The sequence below is a fragment of the Erythrolamprus reginae genome, chromosome 2 (assembly GCF_031021105.1).
Source record: "Erythrolamprus reginae isolate rEryReg1 chromosome 2, rEryReg1.hap1, whole genome shotgun sequence".
Taxonomy (NCBI): domain Eukaryota; kingdom Metazoa; phylum Chordata; class Lepidosauria; order Squamata; family Dipsadidae; genus Erythrolamprus; species Erythrolamprus reginae.
In genome coordinates, this window is record NC_091951.1 from 311,552,791 (window position 1) to 311,575,502 (window position 22,712).

Consider the following 22,712-nt stretch of genomic DNA (forward strand, 5'->3'; position numbering starts at 1 on the left):
ACTAATAACTTGGGATAGGCAGATGTTGTTGTTTAATAGTATTAAAGATACTGTAGCAATATGTAAGCTGTTCCAAGTAAAGATTGCTTTTGCAATTGATTGTTGGTGATTTTATCAAAGCTAATAGTGTTCAAGTGATGTTCTGGTCATTTTGAGATTGCACACAAGCAGTCTAGAAGGATTGCTACTAATTTTTGCTTTCTTTTGCCACAGTTATTTTACTTCTATTTGCAGGTGTTTGTATTTTGTGATTTTTCTCCAGATGTTGTAATTCCACTACACAGACTTTTGTCTGTCTTCATTCAGACTCTTGAGTTTATTTCCATAGGACATCTTGATTCTTTGTTTCCCCTATTTCCCCCTCATGTTTGTGAGTGTGGCTTGTTTGTCAAGTCCAAGCTCCGTTGCAATACCTTGGCTCTATATGCAGACAGTATTGAACAACCATTGTATTTCAGATGGCGTATACAACTTCAGATCTTCCATGTAAAGGAAGTGAGATAACCTGGCAGATACTTTTATTGTTTGATAGCCATGGTTCAACTTGTTCAGTATTCATGACAAAGAAATCAGTGTCATGACAAACAGTAGTGAGAGTGAATCTTGAAAGTTTGTCACTGTGGACATCTGTAGCTTCCATTGTGCCATTGATTTTTGCACAAAGCTTCTGATGTTTATATTGATTTCTGTTATTTCAAGGCAATTGATCCAATCATACAGCATAAAGTTAAATGTCTTCTAGTAATCAATCCAAGATCATTCAAGTTGGTCTTCCTTCCCTGGTGATTTTCCAAAATCATCGTGTCAATTAGGAGCTGATCTATTGTCCTCTGCTGTTTGGACAGTTCCCTTTCTGTTAAGGTGGAACAAGCTTGTTTTCAACTAGATGTTGTTGGACTGCATTAGCTACCACACCAGTTAGCAAACTGACAATTGTTGGTAATTTTTATCTATTTATATTATTACTGTTCATCATGCAATCAGCTAGATCAAGTTGGCTCTTCTATGACTTGAGGACTTCAATTCCCAGAATTCCTGAGCCAACTTTGCCTACACTTGAGTCAAACTGCATTGGCTTTTTTTATTCACCCATCAAGCCCTTCCCAAAGACCTGGAACAACCAGATGTTGATTATATTAAAGATATCATCACAAGATGTACATGGTTCAACATAAAAACCCCTGTTGCAATTGACTGATGATGAATTTGTCAATGCTGATGATGTTCAAGTCGTGCTCCAGGCATTATTGCTGCTGCGGCTGTTGTCTCTTTTATTCATTAAACATGAAAAGTCAACTGAACATTTTAAAAAGTGTCACAAATACCACTGACTGGTGCTAATGGTTGATACGGGTTACTGCCAGCGTCCTAGGTGTCAACCAAGTATCTTCTTAGAATATATGATGTTCCAAGTAGCACAGTTTTTTGCACTTCTGCTGGTGTTTTTCTTGGCAGGTATAACCTGTCGATGTCACTTCATGGATGTAAAGCATGGTACATACTCAAAAGGTTGCGTGTTTTCCAATCCAAGTTTTCCAGTGCAGCCGAAGTCCAGTTGATGTTTTCAACTGAGTAGCATATCACTAGAACTGCCCATGTATTATTGGCTTTAATTTTGTTTCCTGCATTCACTTTGATTTTAATATTTTGTGGACCCTCTTGATGTATTCCTTTTATGTTGACCCCTTGACTTTTCCATTCAAGATGTTATCTGTGTCCAATACGCCTAGGTATTGTAACTGTCATCCTTTGCTAATGCTTTCACTATGTTTTCATTTCTCAGTTCTATACCTTCTATTTTTTATTTTTTCTCACTGCATGGATAATAGAGCACATTTTTCAAGTCTAAAGTTCATTTTGATGTCATTGCTGAACAGCTGAACTATGTTGAGTATTAATTTAAATTCAGTGGTGCTTTTTGCATACACTTTTAAGTCATCCATGTATGGTTTAACTTGTCATGTTGGTTTGAGATTTGGTATCCCAGTTTTGTGTTATGTAGGATTATTGTTAGTGGAATTAATGTGATGTTGAACAGTAATGTGTAAATGAATCCCCCTGGAAGATTCTAATGATGATGATGATTAGAGTGGTCAACACAAAAAAAAATCATCAGCAAAGGTAATATGTCTGTTTTATGGAGTTTGATGTTCTGATTTAAAAAATATGCTTATTTTTGCTCTAGTACATAAAGTTTCTGATGTAGAAGAATTCAATGTATGTGATTTTTCTATGTTATTCCCATAAAATATCAATATCAATTCATTTCAAAGTCACTCCACAGGTTTGTTGTTTTGGAAAAACAGGAGGAGGAAGATCTATTGGATATATTCACTGCCTTGAGTTATTTGTAAAATAATAAAGGCGGGATACAAATAAATAAATGAAAAATTCTGTAATAATGCTATGCATTTTATAAATTAATGAGCTGCACTTTGTCAGGAGCAGCATTCCCAAAATGGTCTCCTCCAGATGTATTAGACTACAACTGCCTTAAATTCTAGCCTGCACACGTGATTTTGTAATGATGGGGAAATGACCTTGGGAGACAGGGCAACGCAACACAATCCAGTAACATGAATCAATGGCCTCTTTAAAGAACTGAATCAAAAGTATTATGTTGCAGATTGGCAATTGTTTATTGACTCATCCCAGAGAAGTTTGAAAGCAGTGTTGCTTCACAATGGAAATATGAATCCATCACTTCCTATTGCTCACTCATGTCATCTAAAGGAAAGTTATGAGAATCTGTCAGTTGTTTTGGATGCTATACAATATAAGCATCATCAATGGAATATCAGTGAAGATTTGAAAGTGATTGGTCTGCTAATGGGAATGCAAGGACGTTTCACAAAATATTGTTGCTTCTTGTGTTTATGGGACAGCAGAAATACAGTAAAGCATTATGTTCAATGTGATTGGAGACAGAGAAACATCTATGCTCCAGGTAGACACAATGTACAGCATAATCCTTTAGTTGCTTCAACAAAAATCTTTATTCCTCCATTACACATAAATTTGGGATTGATTAAAAACTTTGTGAAAGCCATGGCAAAGACAAATTCACAAGGGTTCCAGCATTTCACCAGCAAAACTGAAGGAAGGATTATTTGTTGGTCCTCGCATCACAGAGCTTATCAGAGATGATGTGTTTGAAGGAATTCTAAATGATAAGGAACTGAGAGCTTGGAAAAGCTTCATGTGGATCTGTGCAAACTTCTTAGGAAAAAATAAATCTTCAGAATATGTTGAAGGAACTGCTAAATGCATACCAATGTCTTGTACATCACATGTCTCTGAAAATGCACTTTTTGCATTCACATTTAGATTTCTTCTCTACAAATCTCCGGGATCTAAGCGATGAACAGGCAAGCGTTTCACCAGGACATTAAAATAATGGAACACCACTACTAGGGTTTTTGGAATGACTCAATGATGGCAGATTACTGTTGGATGTTATATAGGGACAACCCTGAAAAATTGTATCAATGACAGTCTAATGTCAAGCACTCTTAATTTTTGCTCATATTTTGGTTTCTATTTTGCATGTGAAATTATTTTGGTTCAATAAAAACTGTTTTGTAAGATCAAGCATTTTTCCCCCTGATATGTAGAATTACTGTTTTCTTAATGTCACCATTATATTTCCTATACCTTATAATAATGATGCTGCTCTGTGAAAACTATACTTGCTACAGAAAAACTATATATATATATTTGAAATCAGAACAAAAATTGATTCAGAAAAGTACAAGGTCAACTGCGATGATTACAAAAAATATTTCTGTAGACCTGTGCTGTTTTTGTTGTTGTTATTCCTCAAGATAGGGAACATTTGTCTCTATTTTTCCTACAGCAACAATTCTAAGTTGTTGAGCTGACAGAGACTAACCCAGTTATCCAAGTGGTTTTTATGCCCAAGGTAGGCATAGAACTCAGAGTCACCTGGTTTTTTCAGTCAATAGCTTAACCAATATTTCAAACTATTCTTCAAGTTGTCTGGGGAATTTTGAGAATTGAAGTCTATACATCTGGACAGCACTACAGTTGGCAAAAGCTACCGTAATCTGCTGATTAAAGAAAATTAACAATGGTCTTCAAGACATCTCTACTTTCTAAAGCAATGTAAAAAAAACAATAAGAAATTATATATATATATAAACTACATATCTAACCAACCCTTGGCACTCCTTTTAAAAGCTATTCACAAAACAGTTGACATATGATTAATTTGTTTCATCATTAAAATTTCCTAACTTAGATTTTTTTTCCCACCTAAAAACCCTAACAGTGAGCTCAATAACTCTTAGGGTCAAATATTCTATTATGAGATGCTCCAATATTTTTGACATTAAAACAAATAAGTAAAGAAAATGATCATCACAGTTAGGTTTTCAGCCAGAATTCTAAAGATCAAGTTTCTTCAAGCAGAGATGATATCATCCACCCTTCAAATACTGATACTTGCAGATACTAAAATATGTACCTGAAATGAATCATAAACCACTTATTCATTTTTTTATTTTCTTGTCTATTAAGTTCAAAATTTATGTCATTATGTATGTTTTAAATATTTGCTTGATATAGAAGGCTCTTACCTAAAAAACTTGCCCTAAAATAGAGGACAGGAGCTTGATAACTGCAGGAATATAGAACATGATATTCATAGCGAATCACTTCTGATACTTTAGAGACTCCAGCCTCTTGAGAATCATCCAGGCCTTCCTGAAACATAATTTATACTAATAAACACAAGGCTGTGACAAGAAAACAATAGCTTATTGTATCATATCAGTACATATCTTAAATAATAAAAAATCCTATATCATTTATTATGCATACATTGTATTACATCATATGTCTATCTTAAAATTGATTGTTTATTAAAAGAAATGCACACACGAATACGTGTGTTTGTGTGTAAGAAAAAGAGGGAGGGAGTGTTTAAAATAATTGTGACAAAATATTTTTTAATAAGTAAATTCACTCACTTGTTCTAATAATAATTAGATCCCAGGGGGTATCACCTTATATGATTCGGGCAATTTAACTAGAAACGTAGAGGACTGACGGCAGAAAAAGACCTCATGGTCCATCTAGTCTGCCCTTATACTATTTCCTGTATTTTATCTTACAATGGATATATGTTTATCCCAGGCATGTTTAAATTCAGTTACTGTGGATTTATCAACCACGTCTGCTGGAAGTTTGTTCCAAGGATCTACTACTCTTTCAGTAAAATAATATTTTCTCATGTTGCCTTTGATCTTTCCCCCAACTAACTTCAGATTGCGTCCTCTTGTTCTTGTGTTCACTTTCCTATTAAAAACACTTCCCTCCTGAACCTTATTTAACCCTTTAACATATTTAAATGTTTCGATCATGTCCCCCCCTTTCCTTCTGTCCTCCAGACTATACAGATTGAGTTCATTAAGTCTTTCCTGATACGTTTTATGCTTAAGACCTTCCACCATTCTTGTAGCCCGTCTTTGGACCCGTTCAATTTTGTCAATATCTTTTTGTAGGTGAGGTCTCCAGAACTGAACACAGTACTCCAAATGTGGTCTCACCAGCACTCTATATAAGGGGACCACAATCTCCCTCTTCCTGCTTGTTATACCTCTAGCTATGCAGCCAAGCATCCTACTTGCTTTTCCTACCGCCCGACCACACTGCTCACCCATTTTGAGACTGTCAGAAATCACTACCCCGTCTCTTTTTTTAAAAAAAAATGTGCTCTATGTTTATCCATATTTATGGTCTTGGTATTTAAAATATCAACAAGATTTCTTAGTGATATCACACGAAATATCACCATTTGTGATGATACTTAAGAGTTGTTTCTCTTTCATGACCACTCAGATTCCTTTGAGTCTACTCACCCTTAAAATTCAGAGAGCAACAACTTATTAGCTTTTGGGAGAGATATTAAAACCTGGATCTTCACCCAGGCATTTTGCTAAGGTGGAAGTTAGCCCAGCAAATGCAAATGTAAACATGGAATTAATTGGATGCTATGGTGCTGTGATGGAATCTGTGATGCTATTGTGGGGTTTTGTGGGTTGTTGTGGATTTATGAATGTTGTTGTGAGCTGCCTAGGATTATCATGTATAAAATAGAAGGATATGTAAGTTTTCTAAATAAATAAATACATTTGGCCAATCAGTGTCATGCAGTCAGTATCACACACACAGAGAATCTACAACACATTTTGGGGGGGAAAAGTATTTTCTCTTTCAAAACTCAGCTATGGACAAAACAAGCCCATCTGAGTTGAAAGCCATATGCTTGGTTTCTCTTCAACTTCAATGCACTATAATTGTATACTCAAAATGCTTCACAAATGTCACAAACAAAACTGGGGTAACCCATCATGCTAAATTACTGTTTACTTACCACGATTCACTGAATAATGCATAGTTGTGTGCTTTAATACATTCTGGTTTATAAACTACAACATCTAACTTTCCAAAATATTTAATATTGTAAGCTGTCCAAGGTTATTCTGTAATATCGTAAGCTATCCAAGGTTATTGGCAACCAATAAATTTAATTAATAAATAAATATAAAGCCAAAACCATAAAAAACCTACAGTAAAATGCTTAAATTTATAATTAACTTCTGGTTATTGTAGCAGAAAGGGGCCCAACAGGAAAAAAACAGTATTGTATTATGGCATCACAAGCCTAGTCTTTTTTCTACATTTGTCACAATCTAAACCATGTACTAGCGGTCATTACTGTTCAGCTTACAACTACAATATTTATTTATTTATTTTTTTATATTCCACCTTTATTATTTTTACAAATAGCTCAAGGCAGCAAAAACATCTAAACCTCCTTCCTTCTCCTATTCTTCCCACAACAACCCAATGAGATGAGATGAGATGAGAATGAGTGACTGGCCCAAGGTCACCCAGCTGGTTTTCATGGCTAAGCAGGACTTGAATTTACGGTTTTGAATTCTGCATGAGTTTGACTCAGTGAATTGTCTATGACTCTAATGTAATATTTTTCCCCTTCATATATCCATAAATCTTTCCTTGGTTGGAAGAAACCCTATAGATGTAATGGGTTAGGATATATTAGCTGAAAGGAAACCTCTGATTCTCAGCTTTGACTCATTAAGTAGCCTTAGATAAGCCACACTATTTTAGACTCAATCCATCTCAATACAGAGCCACTTTGGTCTAGTGGTTAAAGCACCAGGTTAGAAAGCTTTAACCACTAGACCAAAAGCATTAGACTAAAGTGGCTTTGGATTGAGACGGTCATTTGGAAATGAGGCCATTTTATTTTTTGAAAACATTTATCATGGACTGAGAAAAAGGCAAATATTAGAATATACATTGCCACAATACAAATAAAATATTCCCAGAATGTAAGCTAGAATCCTATATGGTTTGAAAATTTGAGATACCCTTGGTAGTTAATCAAGGAAAATCGCTGTGCAGTTGTTGTTTTTATACACAAAAACATAAAAGGCTTGAAGAAGGAAATAAAACCGAAATAATTTAAGAATCTGTTTCGACCACAGCTGATGCTACCTTTTCTCAGATTATTAAAAAAAACTTATTTCTTCCTGCATTACAGAAACGTTTCATACTATGCCTAATTTAGTGCTATATTAGAAAACAAAGTGAGATAAGAAATGTACAGGTGGTCCTCAACTTAAAACCATCATTTAGCAACCATGCAAAGTTACCACGGCAGTGAAATAGTGACTTATTGTCACTATACTGTTGAAGAATTTGCACATTGCATGATTAATAAAAATGAATGCTTTGCATGTATAGTGTCCCAACATCCCAGGATCACATGATCATTATTTGTCAGTGAGCTGATAAGAAAAATCAACGGGGAATCTGGATTCACTTAATGACCACATGAATCATTTAACAACTGAAGTGATCCAACTAGCAAAAAGTCCTACAGCTACTTTGCTTAGTTAATGGAAATTATGGTCCCAGTTTGGGCTGTAAATTTAGAACTATCTGAAGATCAAATTCCTGAAGATCACAGACAAAAAGCACAATGTTTTTTACAAAATCAGAATCAGAATTAAGCTGGGAAGGGACCTTGGAGGTCTACCAGTCCAGCCCCTTGCTATTCCAGTGATGGCAAACCTTTTTTCCCATGGATGCCGAAAGTGCATGAATGTGCACTATCACACATGCACGAGTACCCACACACATAATCCAATGCCTGGGGAGGGTGAAAATGGTCTCCCCCTCCCCTGGAGGCCAGAAATGGCCCGTTTACAGTAGGCCATTTTTTTGTTCTCCCCAGGTTCTAGAAGCTTCCCTGGAGCCTGGAGAGGGCAAAAATGCCTTCCCCCATTCTCCCGGAGGCCTTCTGTAAAGCCAAAAATGCCCTCCCATAGCTTCCATGTGAGCCAAAAGTCAATTGGCTGGCATGCACATGTAGGCTGGAACTGAGCTAGGGCAATGGCTTGTGTGCCAGCAGATATGGCTCCATGTGCCACCTGTGGCACCCATGCCATAGGTTCACCATCACTGTCTTATTCCATTTCAGACAAGTGACTATCCAGTCTCTTCTTAAAAACCTCCAGTGATGAAGAAGCCACAACAGCTTGTTTGAAGGCAAGCTGTTCCCCTGGTTAATTGTGCTCACTGTTAGGAAGTTTTTCCTCAATTCCAAGTTTTTTGTTTGTTTGTTTGTTTATTTATTTATTTATTATATTTGTTGCTTCGCCCCTTGATTAATTTCCATCCCTTGTTTCTTGTCCTGCCCTCTGGTGCTTTTGAAAATAAATTTATTCCTCCTCTTTGTGGCAGCCTTTCAAATACTGAAATACTGCTATCATGTCCTCCCTAGTCCTTCTTTTCCCTAGAATAGCCAAACTCAAATCCTGCAACCCTTCTTGATATGTTTTAGTCTCCACGCCTTTAATCATCTTAGTTTAGGGGTGTCAAACTCAAAGCCCGCAGGCCAGATTCAGCCCATGATGTGGTAGGATCTGTGGGGCCATCCTGGTCTACCCAATGAGGAAAAAATTGGACCAGTGTGGCTTCGGCTCAGTCTACCCAGGGCAAAGAGGAAAAATCAGGCCAGCATAACTATGGCCCGATCTACCCAATGCGAAGAGGAAAGATCAGGCCTGTGTGGCTTCAGTTCGGTCTATCCAATGCAAAGAGGAAACATGATAGCAGTGTGGGGAGTGGTATCCAGATGGTTACACCCATCCACTTGGCCACACCCACCCAGTTGGTCATGCCCACCCGGCCCTCCTAGGTCAACCACAGTACTGATGTAGCCCTCAATGAAATTGAGTTTGACATCCCTGTCTTAGTTGCTCTTCTTTGCACTTTTTCCAAAGTCTTAACATCTAGACACAAGAACAGTTTTTTCCCGAACGCCATCACTCTACTAAACAAATAATTCCCTCAACACTGTCAGACTTTCTACTAAATCTGCACTTCTATTCTACTAGTTTTCCTCATCATTCCTATCACCCATTTCCTCCCATGTTGACTGTATGACTGTAACTTGTTGCGTATATCCTAAGATTTTTATTAATATTGCTTCTTCATTGCTTATTTGACCCCTATGACAATCATTAAGTGTTGTACCACATGATTCTTGACAAATGTATATTTTATTTTATGTACGTTGAGAGCATATGCACCAAGACAAATTCCTTGTGTGTCCAATCACACTTGGCCAATAAAATTCTATTCTATTCTATTCTATTCTTTTTTGTAACATAGTGACCAAAACTGGATGCAGTATGCAGTGTGATCTTATTAAGACTTTATAAAGTCTTCACATGATTTTGGTTCTATTCCTCTGTTTATACAATCAAGGATTCTATTAGCTTTTTTGGCTACTGCCAAAACACTGCTGGCTTATATTTAAGTGATCATCCACTAAGATTCCAAGGTCCCTCTCAGTGTTACTGTTTTTGAGACAGATGTCACCAAATCTGGACTTATACCTTTGGTTTTTCCTACCCAGGTGTAGAACCTTACTTTTCCCCACAGTTGGATACTGAAATATTTAAGCACAGCAAACTGCTGAATAAGTATATAGAGTAGTTTCATATAGGGGTAATATCCAGTTTTGCCATAGATTTTAACTACATATCCAGAGCAAAGGCTCATTAGTTCATCTTATTTCTACTGCCATAATTATTTCTTCATCCTATAAACATACCAGAACTTCTGAATCCTCCCTAAGGCCAGTACTAATCCTTTTTTATTTGGTAAACAGTACTAACAGGAGGCATGACATGACATCTAGAGTATTCATGTGTAATCCTTTGCTCTTCACTAGGGTGAATACAAAGATGGAAGTAAATCTTGGTGTTTGCAAATGTTGACAGCACTATTTTGATCATTTTCCGACAGAAATAGAAGAAATAGCTTTTAATAATATTAAATAATAAATGAAAAGAATTATCATTTTTTTAATTACACCGATGTTTTATGAAGTGAATGGTAAAGTAGCTATTTATATATTGGCAAGTAAATCCCTCCTGTATTCAGACACAAGGTAACCCTTATAATTTCCTCCCCCAAGGCTGTATTTTGATTTTAAATGCACAACTATCGCTGCTTCAGAGGACTGCCAGCTTAGATTTAATTTTAGTTTATCCTTTGATGCTTCCGCCCAGGAGTGAAATGCGCCTGGTTTGCTCATGCATAATTGGTCGTCGGAGAGCCAGTCATGAAGGGAGCATGAGGCTCCACCCACCTGCCCAGACACCACCATTTGGGTTCTTTTAAGTTCTGTGCATGCACAAACCGTTCTGTGCATGCGCAGAGGTAAAAGAACCCAAATGGTGGCAACCAGTGGGCCACCGGCTCTCTGGCAACCTTTACAACCGACTTTCCGATGACCAACAGGCATGAGCAAACCAGGAGAATTACACCCCTGCTTCCGCCTCTTAGTAGTAAAATGTTTAGTAGAGATTAAACATTTTTGTTTCTGTTTTGAATTAAGCAATTTTCCATTACACTGAAACACAGGTTAAATCATAATATTCAGGCAAGTCAGGATTAAGTCATGGCTTAGAATTCTGGCATATTCAATAATTTTATTTCATTCATGAATATTCAAGCTTCCATTTAATAAGTAAGCATAGTTCAAATGCATTCTTTGTATTTTCTCTGTAGAACAGAGTTTTATGAGTTTAATGTCACATTTTACTTTGGTCTAGAAGCATACACAGTGTATACAGTTCACTATTTTTTCCAAGAACAGTAGTGTTGTGCAAGCAAAAGCCATATTCACAAGATGAATACAATATTTTTGGTTAGTCTTTTTACTTTTTTTCAGTCTCCCACATCATATTAATTCATATTATTCCAAGTTATCAAACATCAGCAGCAACTTCTGCTGGGTAAAAGATATTGAACAAGTAGATGAGCTCAGCAGTTTTGGCTCTCTAGAAATTGCTAGTTGAAACCTCACTCTTCTTTCATTTTTGACTATTTGGACTATTTCTCTATTTGTCTAATGGAACTCAAGTTCAACAACATCTACAGAATCAAATGTTATTAATTCTGTAATAGCAGAAGAAATTAATATGAACCTGCTATAAATATTTGTGTCCAATTATATAAAACAAATAAGCTGAGTTTACCTATTAACATGCATTATATGAACAATGTATTAGTATCTTCATAAATAGGGTTTTAATGTAATGTTTTAATAGAAGAGTTGATTTTGTGTTATCATACTTATAAATAAACTCGAGAGATTGTGAGTGATTTCATCTAGGTTTTGAATTGTGAAAGATTGAATTTGCAAGTATAGTCTGTGATCAAACGATTTGTAATTGTTATTCAGAGTTTAAAAACAAAATAACTACCATATTTTTCAGACAATAAGACGCACTGGAGTACAAGACACACTTTAGTTTTGGGGGAGGAAAATAAGACAAAAGCTGATGGAAGGAGGAGGTGGATGGTCTCCCTGAATACCTTCAATCAGATGTTCCCAGGTGAACTTTAGCAACAGGTTCATTGGTTGTGAGCTCTGTGCATTGCTTTTTCACCTGTGAAACCTCCGTTTTAGAGGCATTTGTAGTAGCAAGCCGAAAGGATACCTGGAACAACACATGTTGGAGTGAAGTTCTTTCAGTAGCTTGCCAGGTGGACCCATGAGGGACTTCAGCACTTTGGCCAGCTTCCAAGACAGATATTGGTGGATCACTGGTGGTCATAAGTTGGAAGCTCTTTTGAAGAAATGACAAATTGTTGGAAATTGGGAGAAGGATTCGACATGTCCGCAAGTTAATATGGAGGAGAGAGCCACAACTTGACTACAGAGAGTATTCAGGGACATGCCCTTGGCCAGCCCCCTTTGCAAAAATTTTAGGACCTTTTGTAGTGGTACCCTCAAGAAAGATCAATACTCTGATGTATACCAGGAACAAAAGGCCCTCCACATTGCAGAATAAATCCACTGCCAGGGCCATTAGAACCTTAGTCAACACCCTGGGAGCAGGTGATAGCCCGAATGGTAGGGTCTGATATTGGAAGTGTCTACTTGCATAGCAAAACCTAAGATATTTCCGATGTTGATGAGAAATCAACAGTGCCATAAGGAGATGTAGGCTCGCAGTGAGACCCTGCTACACTGCAGCTGTGATGAGCTGGTCAAGGTGCACAGAATCAAAGGCCACCAAGAGCCCTGATGCCCAAAGCTGTGAGATGGGAGCCTGGCTTGGGCTGGACCTGCCAAGGCAGGATTCTGAGGTGCTAGGCCTGAAGGGCCTCACAGATCTGCGGCAGGCCTGGGAAGCGCCAGGGCATTAAGTGCCAAGCAGTCATCAGCCATTGTCCCTGTGGACCCAGAGACTGAGCCTCAAGGTGCATGGATAGCAAAACCCCTGTTTGACTTGTCACAAATTTTGCGTAGGGCTTTGTCTCTGTTTCTACGCCTTCTCTGTGACCTTGGAGGAGGCCAGACATGCAAGGACCCTTGCCCCAAAGGAAGGGCCTGATGGTCCTCCAGAATGGACCTGGTCAATTTTTTAGACTGCTTGCCACCCAGCTTGCTGATAGAATTAGCTGTGTCCGCCATTTTGGGCCAGTGACTAACATGTGCAAGTGCCCAATGTTCAGGTAGAATAGTTGTTGGCAAATGTGAGGGTCTTTTCCTATACCACCTGAGGAAGCTCAGAGGGATAAGTGGGCCTGGGTGGCAAGGCAGCTTTTATTTTGATTGAAAATCTTGCGGGGCCTGGCCAAAATGATGGGAAAGGGGCTCACGATGACAAGCGCTGTTAGCACTGGGAGGGAAGCTGCGAGTTCACGGCTCCAGCAGTACTGTTCTCACAGGCTTTATCCCTCGGTGAGGACCTTATGCCAGAGCAAGCTCAGATAGCGAAAGAGAGCTGATTACTGTTCTAAATAGCTACTCATAGACTCAATGGTTCAGCTGCTGGAGAAAATGTCATTGCTGCTCTCAGGGTGGAGCCAAAGCCCCCTGAATTCCGTGTGCATGTGAAGGGGGACCAAGATAATAATAATAATAATTATTATTATTATTATTATTATTATTATTATTATTATTATTATTATTATTATTATTATTACAGTAGTACCTCTAGATACGAGCTGCTCCACGTGCGAGTATTCCAAGTTACGAGCTGAGATGCGAGCAAAATTTCTGTTCGACATCCAAGCTCAAATTCGGGATATGAGCCAAGCGTCCACTAGGTGGCGCAAGAATTCCAATTTTTTTCTAGTTATCTCGGCGCGAAAAGCCAAATCTAAATGCATTGGTTCGAGATACGAATTGATTGACATACGAGGTCGGCTCTGGCACGAATTAAACTCGTATGTCGAGGTACCACTGTATTATTATTATTATTATTATTATTATTATTTATTAGATTTGTATGCCGCCCCTCTCCGAAGACTAACATTCCCAATGACAGACCAAGCCAAGACCTTGCTGGTCAATGCCACTATGCACTGCCGACATCCGCTGAGGTGGTTGGAGCATAACTGCATCGGAATAGACGCTCTCTAGAATCTTTGGCAAAAAACTCGCTATGTGAAGTCTCTTACTGAAGAGTTCTGTCAGAAAGCAACCATTAGGATGGGAGTCTGTTTTGCCACATCTTGTCCTGCTGAGGACCAAGTCAAAACTGGGGTCTAGTAGGGCGGATCCTGACAAAATAGACAGACTTGGTCTTCATTGCTGACTGGATGAGGACAACCCACCTGACTGCTGGCTCCACCCACAATGGAGAACAGAGTTTCCACAGGCTGTTTTAAGCTTCTTAAATCTCCATTTGAGATGCTCGTCAGGACTACATTTGGTGTATAAGACGCAGCCAAACTTTCACCCTCTTTTAGGAAGGGAAAGGTACATCTTATACTCCAAAAAATACGATATATTTTAGAATTGCTCCAAACCAGTTGATTTTTGTTGTTATTTCTTCATAGCAATATCACTTGCCATACAGCATGGGGAAACCAATCTGGAACTGCCTGTTTTCTAAACAAATTGGGAAGTTGTCATCAGGAAGCATCTGTTTTATTACATTCAATAAAAGCATTCTTGTACTATCATATTGGAATACTAAGTACAGTAGATACCAGGCTCACTGCCTCAATCTCATCTCATCTAATCTATTATGTAAAAAAAACAGCACTACCTAATTAGTATGCAAGGTTTTCACAAATCTCAATAACTCTTCAGTATTTTAATCCTATGTTTGCTCTCAAATATGGAGGGATCTGCTCTTTTTAAAGCTCCTTGTTAAAAATTACCTTAAAAATTAATCCAAAATACAGATTTCTGCTTTTGTAAACATGGTAATTGTACATTTTCTCAGAAAGCTGTTCAGCAAGATCCTTCAAGCAAAGTTCAATATAGTGGGAGCTGTTAATTTGGCAGCATTTCAAAAGGATCTGGAACCCAGCCAACATCAACTGGCCTAGGTTATGGAAAAACACAGAGAGGGAGAAGGCTCTTTAGAAGAAGAGAGGAAAGTTGCATCTTTCTCTACTCTCAAACACTGACAACCGGTAAATATAAATATATAGCGTTCCAGCAGGAATGCATTACCACCATCACCCTCTCATTGTTCTTACATTCTCCCACTCTCTCTTGTATTGCTAATCAAAGACCTTTTCAGGATTCATACTAGTCATAAAGAATTGTTCCCATTCAACAAAGAGAGAAACAAGAGACAGACTTGTTATTTCATCATCATTTGTTTAATTATGATTTATTAAATAAATGACAATGATAGGGTTTAGTTAATGTAATAAACCAAAGCCAAACAAATCATGTTATGTCTTATTTTGTTGCCTGAATTAGTCCATAGAGTTTCAAACATAATCAGCTAAAATGTCATTCAGCAGGCCATGGATATGTTACTTACTCTTCCTGTTGTTTATGAGCCTGTAATTTTATTCATTTGCATCTCTGGGTGATGTGCAGCAATCAGATACAAACACAAATATAAAAACAATATATATATATACATACATACATACATACATACATACATACATACATACATACATACATATATATATAAATAAAATAGAAATCTGCTTTAAGAAATAAATAGCATAAAAACACATATACAAATCTCTAGGCAATGAGAGGATAAAAATGGCCATCTCACCAATGGAACCATCTAACAAATCTTCATTATCCTAGGACAGTGATGGCACACCTATGGCACCGGTGTCATAGGTGGCACGTGGAGCCATATCTACTGACACACGAGCCGTTGCCCTAGCTCAGCTCCAATGTTCATGTGTGTGCTGGCCAGCTGATATTTTAGCTCCCACAGGCATTCTGGGAGGGCGTTTTTGGCTTCCAGAGAGCCTCTGGGTGGGATAAGGAGGACGTTTTTACCTTTCCACGGCTCCAGGGAAGCCTTTGGAGCCTGGGAAGCATAAAATACGAGCCTACTGGGACCAATAGAAGTTGGGAAACAAGTCGTTTCTGGCTTCCAGAGGGCCTCCGGGTGGCGGGGAAAGCTGTTTCCACCCTCCCCAGGCATTGCATTATGGGTGTGGCACTCATGCATGCACGACAGCATGCATGCAAGGTCTTTCGGCACCCAAGGAAAAAAAGGTTCACCATCACTGTCCTAGGAGCTCCTGGCCTGATAATCTAACCAAGTCTCGAGGGCTTTCCACTAAAGGGACAGAGTTAATCTAATTTGGGGGAGGAGAATGTTCCATAAGATGGGCCCTATAGAAGAGAAGGCACGCCTCCTGGGACCTACCAAACACGGGTCCTTAACTGATGGTAGCCTCAGCATGCCCTGTCTACCAGATCTAATAATGCAGAAAGGCCAAAATAATTGGGTATATAAGGCCGAAATAATTGGGGAGAGGCGATCCCTCAGATAGCCTGCTAGCTATGATGGCATAAAACCAGTACCGTATATACTCGAGTATAAGCCGAGTTTTTTAGCCCCAAAAATGGGCTGAAAAACACAGCCTCGGCTTATACTCGGGTCATTGACAAAGTCACCACACGAGGGCGCCATTGCTTGAGCCAGAGCGAGGAGGCACCAGCTTTTGTCCCCTCTCCCACGCCGTAGTTCCTCTCCCTAGCTCAAGCAAAGAAGGCAGCCATTTGCAATGGTGAGTCGGATTAAAAAGGCCCCCTGCTGTCAGATTCTCCTCCCCCTCCTTTGAAAGGATTTAAACTGTTTAAAAAATGGTATTTTGTGGTAGTTGCTGTCCTTGCTTGGATAGGATCTAATAATGTGTTATGAGGCAGAGCTAGACAGGAATTCTTTTTCTATCTGTCTATCTTTCTATCTATCTATTTTTCTATCTATCTATCTATCTATCTATCTATCTGTATCTATTTCTTTCTATCTATCTATCTATTTTTCTATCTGTCTGTCTATCTTTCTATCTATATCTATCTGTCTATCTATCTATCTATCTATCATCTATCTATCTATCTGTATCTATTTCTATCTATCTATTTTTCTATCTAACTATTTTTCTTTCTATCTATCTATCTATCTATCTATCTATCTGTATCTATTTCTATCTCTATCTATCTATCTATCTATTTTTCTATCTGTCTGTCTGTCTATCTTTCTATCTATATCTATCTATCTATCTATTTCTATCTATCTATCTATCTATCTATTTTTCTGTCTGTCTGTCTATCTATCTTTCTATCTATATCTATCTATCTATCTATCTATTTTTCTATCTGTCTGTCTGTCTATCTTTCTATCTATATCTATCTATCTATCTATCTATCTATTTCTATCTATCTATCTATCTATCTATTTTTCTGTCTGTCTGTCTGTCTGTCTGTCTGTCTATCTTTCTATCTATATCTATCTATCTATCTATCTATCTATCTATCTATCTATCTATCTATTTGGTTTTCTATGCTGATAACCTCACAGCAGCGAATGCTGAAGCTCTTCTTTGGATACACTTATTTGTTTGTTTGTTTGTTTGTTTGTTTGTTTATTTAATTGGATTTGTATGCAATCCCTCTCCAAGGACTCAGGGTGGCTCACAGCATATATAAAAACAGAACAATAATGTAAATCCAATTAATGATGAGAAGGAATCCAGTTTTGAAGGATTTTAACTCTTAGGTTTTAGCTTTGTTCCTGATCGAGCTACTTTTTTTACTTTTTAATTTATTGTTAATATTGTTAATTTGTTTACCCTCTTTTAAATTTACAGAGCTAGTTTACTGGTTTTCTTTAAAATAAATATTCTAAAACATGTCTCAATTAATGTAATTTTATTGTTTTCCATTTTTATAAGTTACCAGTAGCCACTGCATTTTCTAACCTCGGCTTATACTCGGGTCAATACGTTTTCCCAGTTTTTGTGGCAAAAATTGGTGCCTCGGCTTATACTCGGGTCGGCTTATACTCGAGTATATACGGTACTTTATATTTAGATGTGGAAGCAAACTGGCAACCCATGCAGCTTTCGATGCAGAGGGGCAACTCATGCATAATAATAATTAATAATAATAATAATTTATTGGATTTGTATGCCGCCCGTCTCTGTAGACTCGGGGTGGCTAACAACAATGATAAAAACAGCATGTGACAATCCAATAATAAAACAACTAAAAACCCTTATTATAAAACCAAACATACACATAGACATACCATAACTACTAGTGCTGCTGCATTTTATATCAGCTGAAGCTTCTACCTAATCTTCAAGGGCTCTCCCATGTGGAGCAGCCTGCAGCAATCTAATGTGAAAGAGATTAGGGCACGAGTGTCTGTAAACCTACCAATCCAGGAATGGGCGGACAAGAAGGAGCTCTAAAAAGTTCCTTCCAGTCATAATTGCCACCTGCTCATCGAAAAAAACATCGAGTCTAGGAGGACCCACAGATTGTAATATTGTGGCAGTATGTTGCATACAAAGTTTGGTGCAGAAGTAAAAGAAAGAAGATTTGAAGCAGAAAAAGAAAGAAGACTGCGGATGGGGGAAATAAGAAATAAACCTTTTACCTTAAGGAGAAAAAAAGGAAAGAGCTGGCGATCCAAATGACTGCAATTGATGAACCATGACACCATAACTCAGGGAGCGGTAGCACTGTTCAGTAAATGACTTCTGTGCCTGAGATGAAAGCAGATCATGTGAATTACCGGAGTAACTGCCTGAAACTTACCTGATCAGTCCACTGAAAAGTAGAGGACAGGATGATATGAGAACAGATGCAGTTGCATCTGAAATACAAAATGAAGAATAAAAGAAGTACAAGAACACAAATGAAGAGGGAAAATAACAATGAGCTGAAAAGGGGGGAAATAATGACAAAAGGAAAAAAAGATAGCAAATGTAAAAGTGGATCAGAATAAAAGGAGGTGAAAATTACATTAAATGGTAGGTCTGTGCCAGTTAAGACAGTGGCACAAAAGATCTCCTGGAACTGACTTTGATTAAATTAACCTGAGTTTAAGAGGAGATGATAGAATAATAAACATAGGAAATAAAAGACGAAGGAAAATGAAAAGATAGTACAGTGGTACCTCGACATACGAATTTAATTCGTGCCAAAGCCGACCTCGTATGTCGATCAATTCGTATCTCGAACTAATGCATTTAGATTTGGCGCCGAGATAACTGGAAAAAATGGAATTCTTGCGCCACCTAGTGGAAGCTCGGCTCGTATCCCGGATTTGAGCTTGGGTGTTGAACCAAAATTTTGCTCGCATCTCAGCTCGTAACTTGGAATACTCGCATGTGGAGCAGGTCGTATCTAGAGGTACTACTGTATATTCTTTCTCTGAGTGAAAGTTATAGCAGGTATGAGTCAACCAAGAAAGTGTCCCATCCCTTTGACCACAATTGGTAGGTAGTTGAGGATTAGTCACTAGAGAAGGAAAAGGGCTGATTATTTACTCTAGGGAATAATGAGTATGGAAAATAGATGTGTATATTTTATTTGTTTATTTATCTATTGGATTTGTATGCCGCCCCTCTCCGTAGACTCGGGGCGGCTAACAACAGTGGTAAAAACAACATGCGACAATCCAATACTAAAACAGCTAAAAACCCTTATTATAAAAACCAATCATACATACAAACATACCATACATAAATTGTAGAAGCCTAGGGGGAAAGAATATCTTAGTTCCCCCATGCCTGACGACAAAGGTGGGTTTTAAGAAGCTTACAAACTCTAGTTGCTGGGTACAATGATTAATATTGCAGTTGGATCTAAATTGGAAGGAAAATTGTTATCCTGTACACTATTTGATTGGGTGAGGCTAAAGAGGAGAAAAAAGAAGCAACAGTCAGGGAGAGGTAAGATGGAAAATGGGTACAAGATGTTCGGGGGGAAGAGAGTTTGTAAATGTGGTGCCAGTGTAAATTTCCATTCTCCCATTCTGAACTCTTGATTCAGGAACTTCATACTTAGGCTGACGCCAAATTGCAATGGCAGGTTGTCTGTAACAAACTTACCCATGATGAAATTGTGAATGAGAGGGCAGACCTGGTGTCCATCACTGAACTGGCTGGAGAGTGAGGTGAGAGGAGTCCTCCTCCTCAATGAGATCTATCCAGCTGAGTACTAAGTAATACATTAGCCTCAACCTTACTGTTCCAAACATGATTATACAGTGTTCCCTCGCTTTTCGCGGGGGATGCGTTCCGAGACCGCCCGCGAAAGTCAAATTTCCGCAAAGTAGAGATGCGGAAGTAAATACACTATTTTTGGCTATGAACAGTATCACAAGCCTTCCCTTAACCCTTTAAACCCCTAAAATGCAATTTTCCATTCTCTTAGCAACCATTCAGATTATTACTCACCATGTTTATTTATTAAAGTTTATTTTAAAAAATATTTATTAAAGGCAGACGAAAGTTTGGTGATGACATATGACGTCATCAGGTGGAAAAAACCATGGTATAGGGAAAAAACCTGCAAAGTATTTTTTAATTAATATTTTTGAAAAACCGTGGTATAGACTTTTCGCGAAGTTCGGACCCGCGAAAATCGAGGGAACACTGTAATGCCGTATTTGTAGGTTGACTAGAGATACAAGCTGGGATTGCTGCTGTTTTATAATCTTTCAACCTATAGTAGCCAACTTTCACCAAAGTAGACACTGAAACTGTAATGAACATTACTAGGTTGCAGTATGGCCACACAGGATGTTTTTAAGTAGCACTTGTCTGATAATATCTAGCAAAAAAACTACTGGTGTTACAATAAATTGACACCTAATGTGTCAAATTGAATTTTTATTTTGTATTTCTATGTCTCTTTCTCAATCTCTCTCTCTCACGCACACACACAGACACGTTCCAAAAATATGTATTCATTGCTCACCACCCAAGTAAGATACAGTTATTTAGAAAATCTGGAAAAGAATACTCTGCCCAATAGGTTTTCGTATTCCTTCAGGAAATACATTCAGACTACCTGTATATGAATGAGGTGTCAACAAAAGGAGCCTTCCCGACTAGTCTACAATACATATTTTTCATTGCCTCAACATCGCTAGTTACATGCCAAATTCTACATTTCCTAAAGCTTAATTTACCTTGAGGCAAGGTAAAGCAATACAACAAATGAACATGAGTATATTTACAATATCATACAAATACCACATTAAAATTTCTTCAAGGTAAGGGATGCTGTCAGGACTTGTCTACATAGTTTGATGTTACCTACATACTTTATTCTACCTCCTGGGTGTTCTTTATTACTGCTACTGAGTCTTCGTAGAGGGGCGGCATACAAATCTAATTAATAATAATAATAATAATCATCATCATCATCATCATCATCATCATCATCATCATCATCTCCCCTTATTGCTTGCACTCACTGACCCCCATCTCTACTTGCCTACTACAATGAGTTTACTTTGGCGGTTTAGAGTAGAATAGAATTTTTTATTGGCCAAGAGTGATTGGACACACAAGGAATTTGTGTCTTTGGTGCACATGCTTTCAGTGTACATAAAAGAAAATATACATTTGTCAAGAATCGTGAGGTACAATGTTTAATGATTGTCATAGGGGTCAAATAAGCAATCAGGAAACAGTCAATATTAATAAAAATCTTAAGGATACAAGCAAAAGTTACAGTGGCAAAACTTACTGAACTGAATCCAATGCTTTGCTTACCCAATAATCTGGAAACAACCAGGGAAACATATGTGCTCAATTACATACAATGTTATGGAATCATAACACCTCACAATACCATTGCTTTCCAATAACTGTTATTTCAAAACCATTGAGAATAATCCTTGGCCTGTTAATAGAACTTTCTTGAATCTGAATGTGAACCAAAGGGACCAAGAAGCAAAGAGGATCATAGGTGAGTGTTTCACCTGCGGACCATGAAATCAAATAATGCCTTAAAGAATCTTTCATCACCTTGCATTTCTTTCAAAGTTAATTTTTCTTCTGAAAAAATCCTAATAATCAGTAAAGACTATATTAATGATGAGAAAAAAGGCTTTTCAAAAACTCACTGACCATTACCGTGTTATTATAAATACCTCACTCTAACAATGATTGTTTCTTTAAGAAGTCCTAACTCATGATAATACCACGGTGAGAACTCTTCATCATATCAATTTTTTTCAACTTTTATATCACTGTTTTAATTCTATTTTTAAAAGAAATATTTTGAACATACTATGAGGTTGAACCTATTTGCAGACTGTATTTTTGTAACAAAAGTTTTATTTAATTAATTTTATTTAACTTAGGACTTCTGAAACAATATATTCTAAGATATTTATCGCAAAGATTAGGACTTTTGCCTGTTTAGGTTTTGGGTGATAGAACAAAAAAAAAAGAATATTAAGCACAGAAAGCCTGGAATAGATTTGCAATTTCTTTGAGATTCATTTGAGTGGTACAAAGAAGACAAGGTTTTGTGTGCCTTAAGGAGAATTATACAAACATTTTTTTTCTTTGTAAGGAAGTGACTTTCACTTAATGCTATAGTTATCCTGCCTTTTGATCCTACTGCAATAAACATCATGGGGAAATTGTTTGCTTCCTTTCTCACACAAAAGGCATGTTCATGAATAACAATAAACTATAATTAAGTTCCAAGCACAGGCAGGAATCCCCTCTCCTGGTCCCTCCTTTGTTATTTGTAGACTAATAAATTAGGCTTCAGATTTGTTTCAGAAGATTCAAGGTTTGTTATGTAAAATCCAGAAACAGTGGTTTAAAATTTTCTAGAAATAATTGGGAATTTCAACAGCTAAGAAAAT

General features: G+C 37.6%; 1 protein-coding gene across 1 annotated transcript in view; it reads right to left on the reverse strand.

The window, feature by feature from the left end:
* The window catches only part of ATG10 (autophagy related 10), a 134,914-nt gene that overhangs the window by 36,455 nt on the left and 75,747 nt on the right, over nt 1-22,712 (reverse strand). Inside the window, exon 4 of the mRNA XM_070743103.1 lies at nt 4,599-4,725. Within this exon, the coding sequence (XP_070599204.1) occupies nt 4,599-4,725 (127 nt within the window). The remainder of the gene's footprint in view (nt 1-4,598; nt 4,726-22,712) is intronic.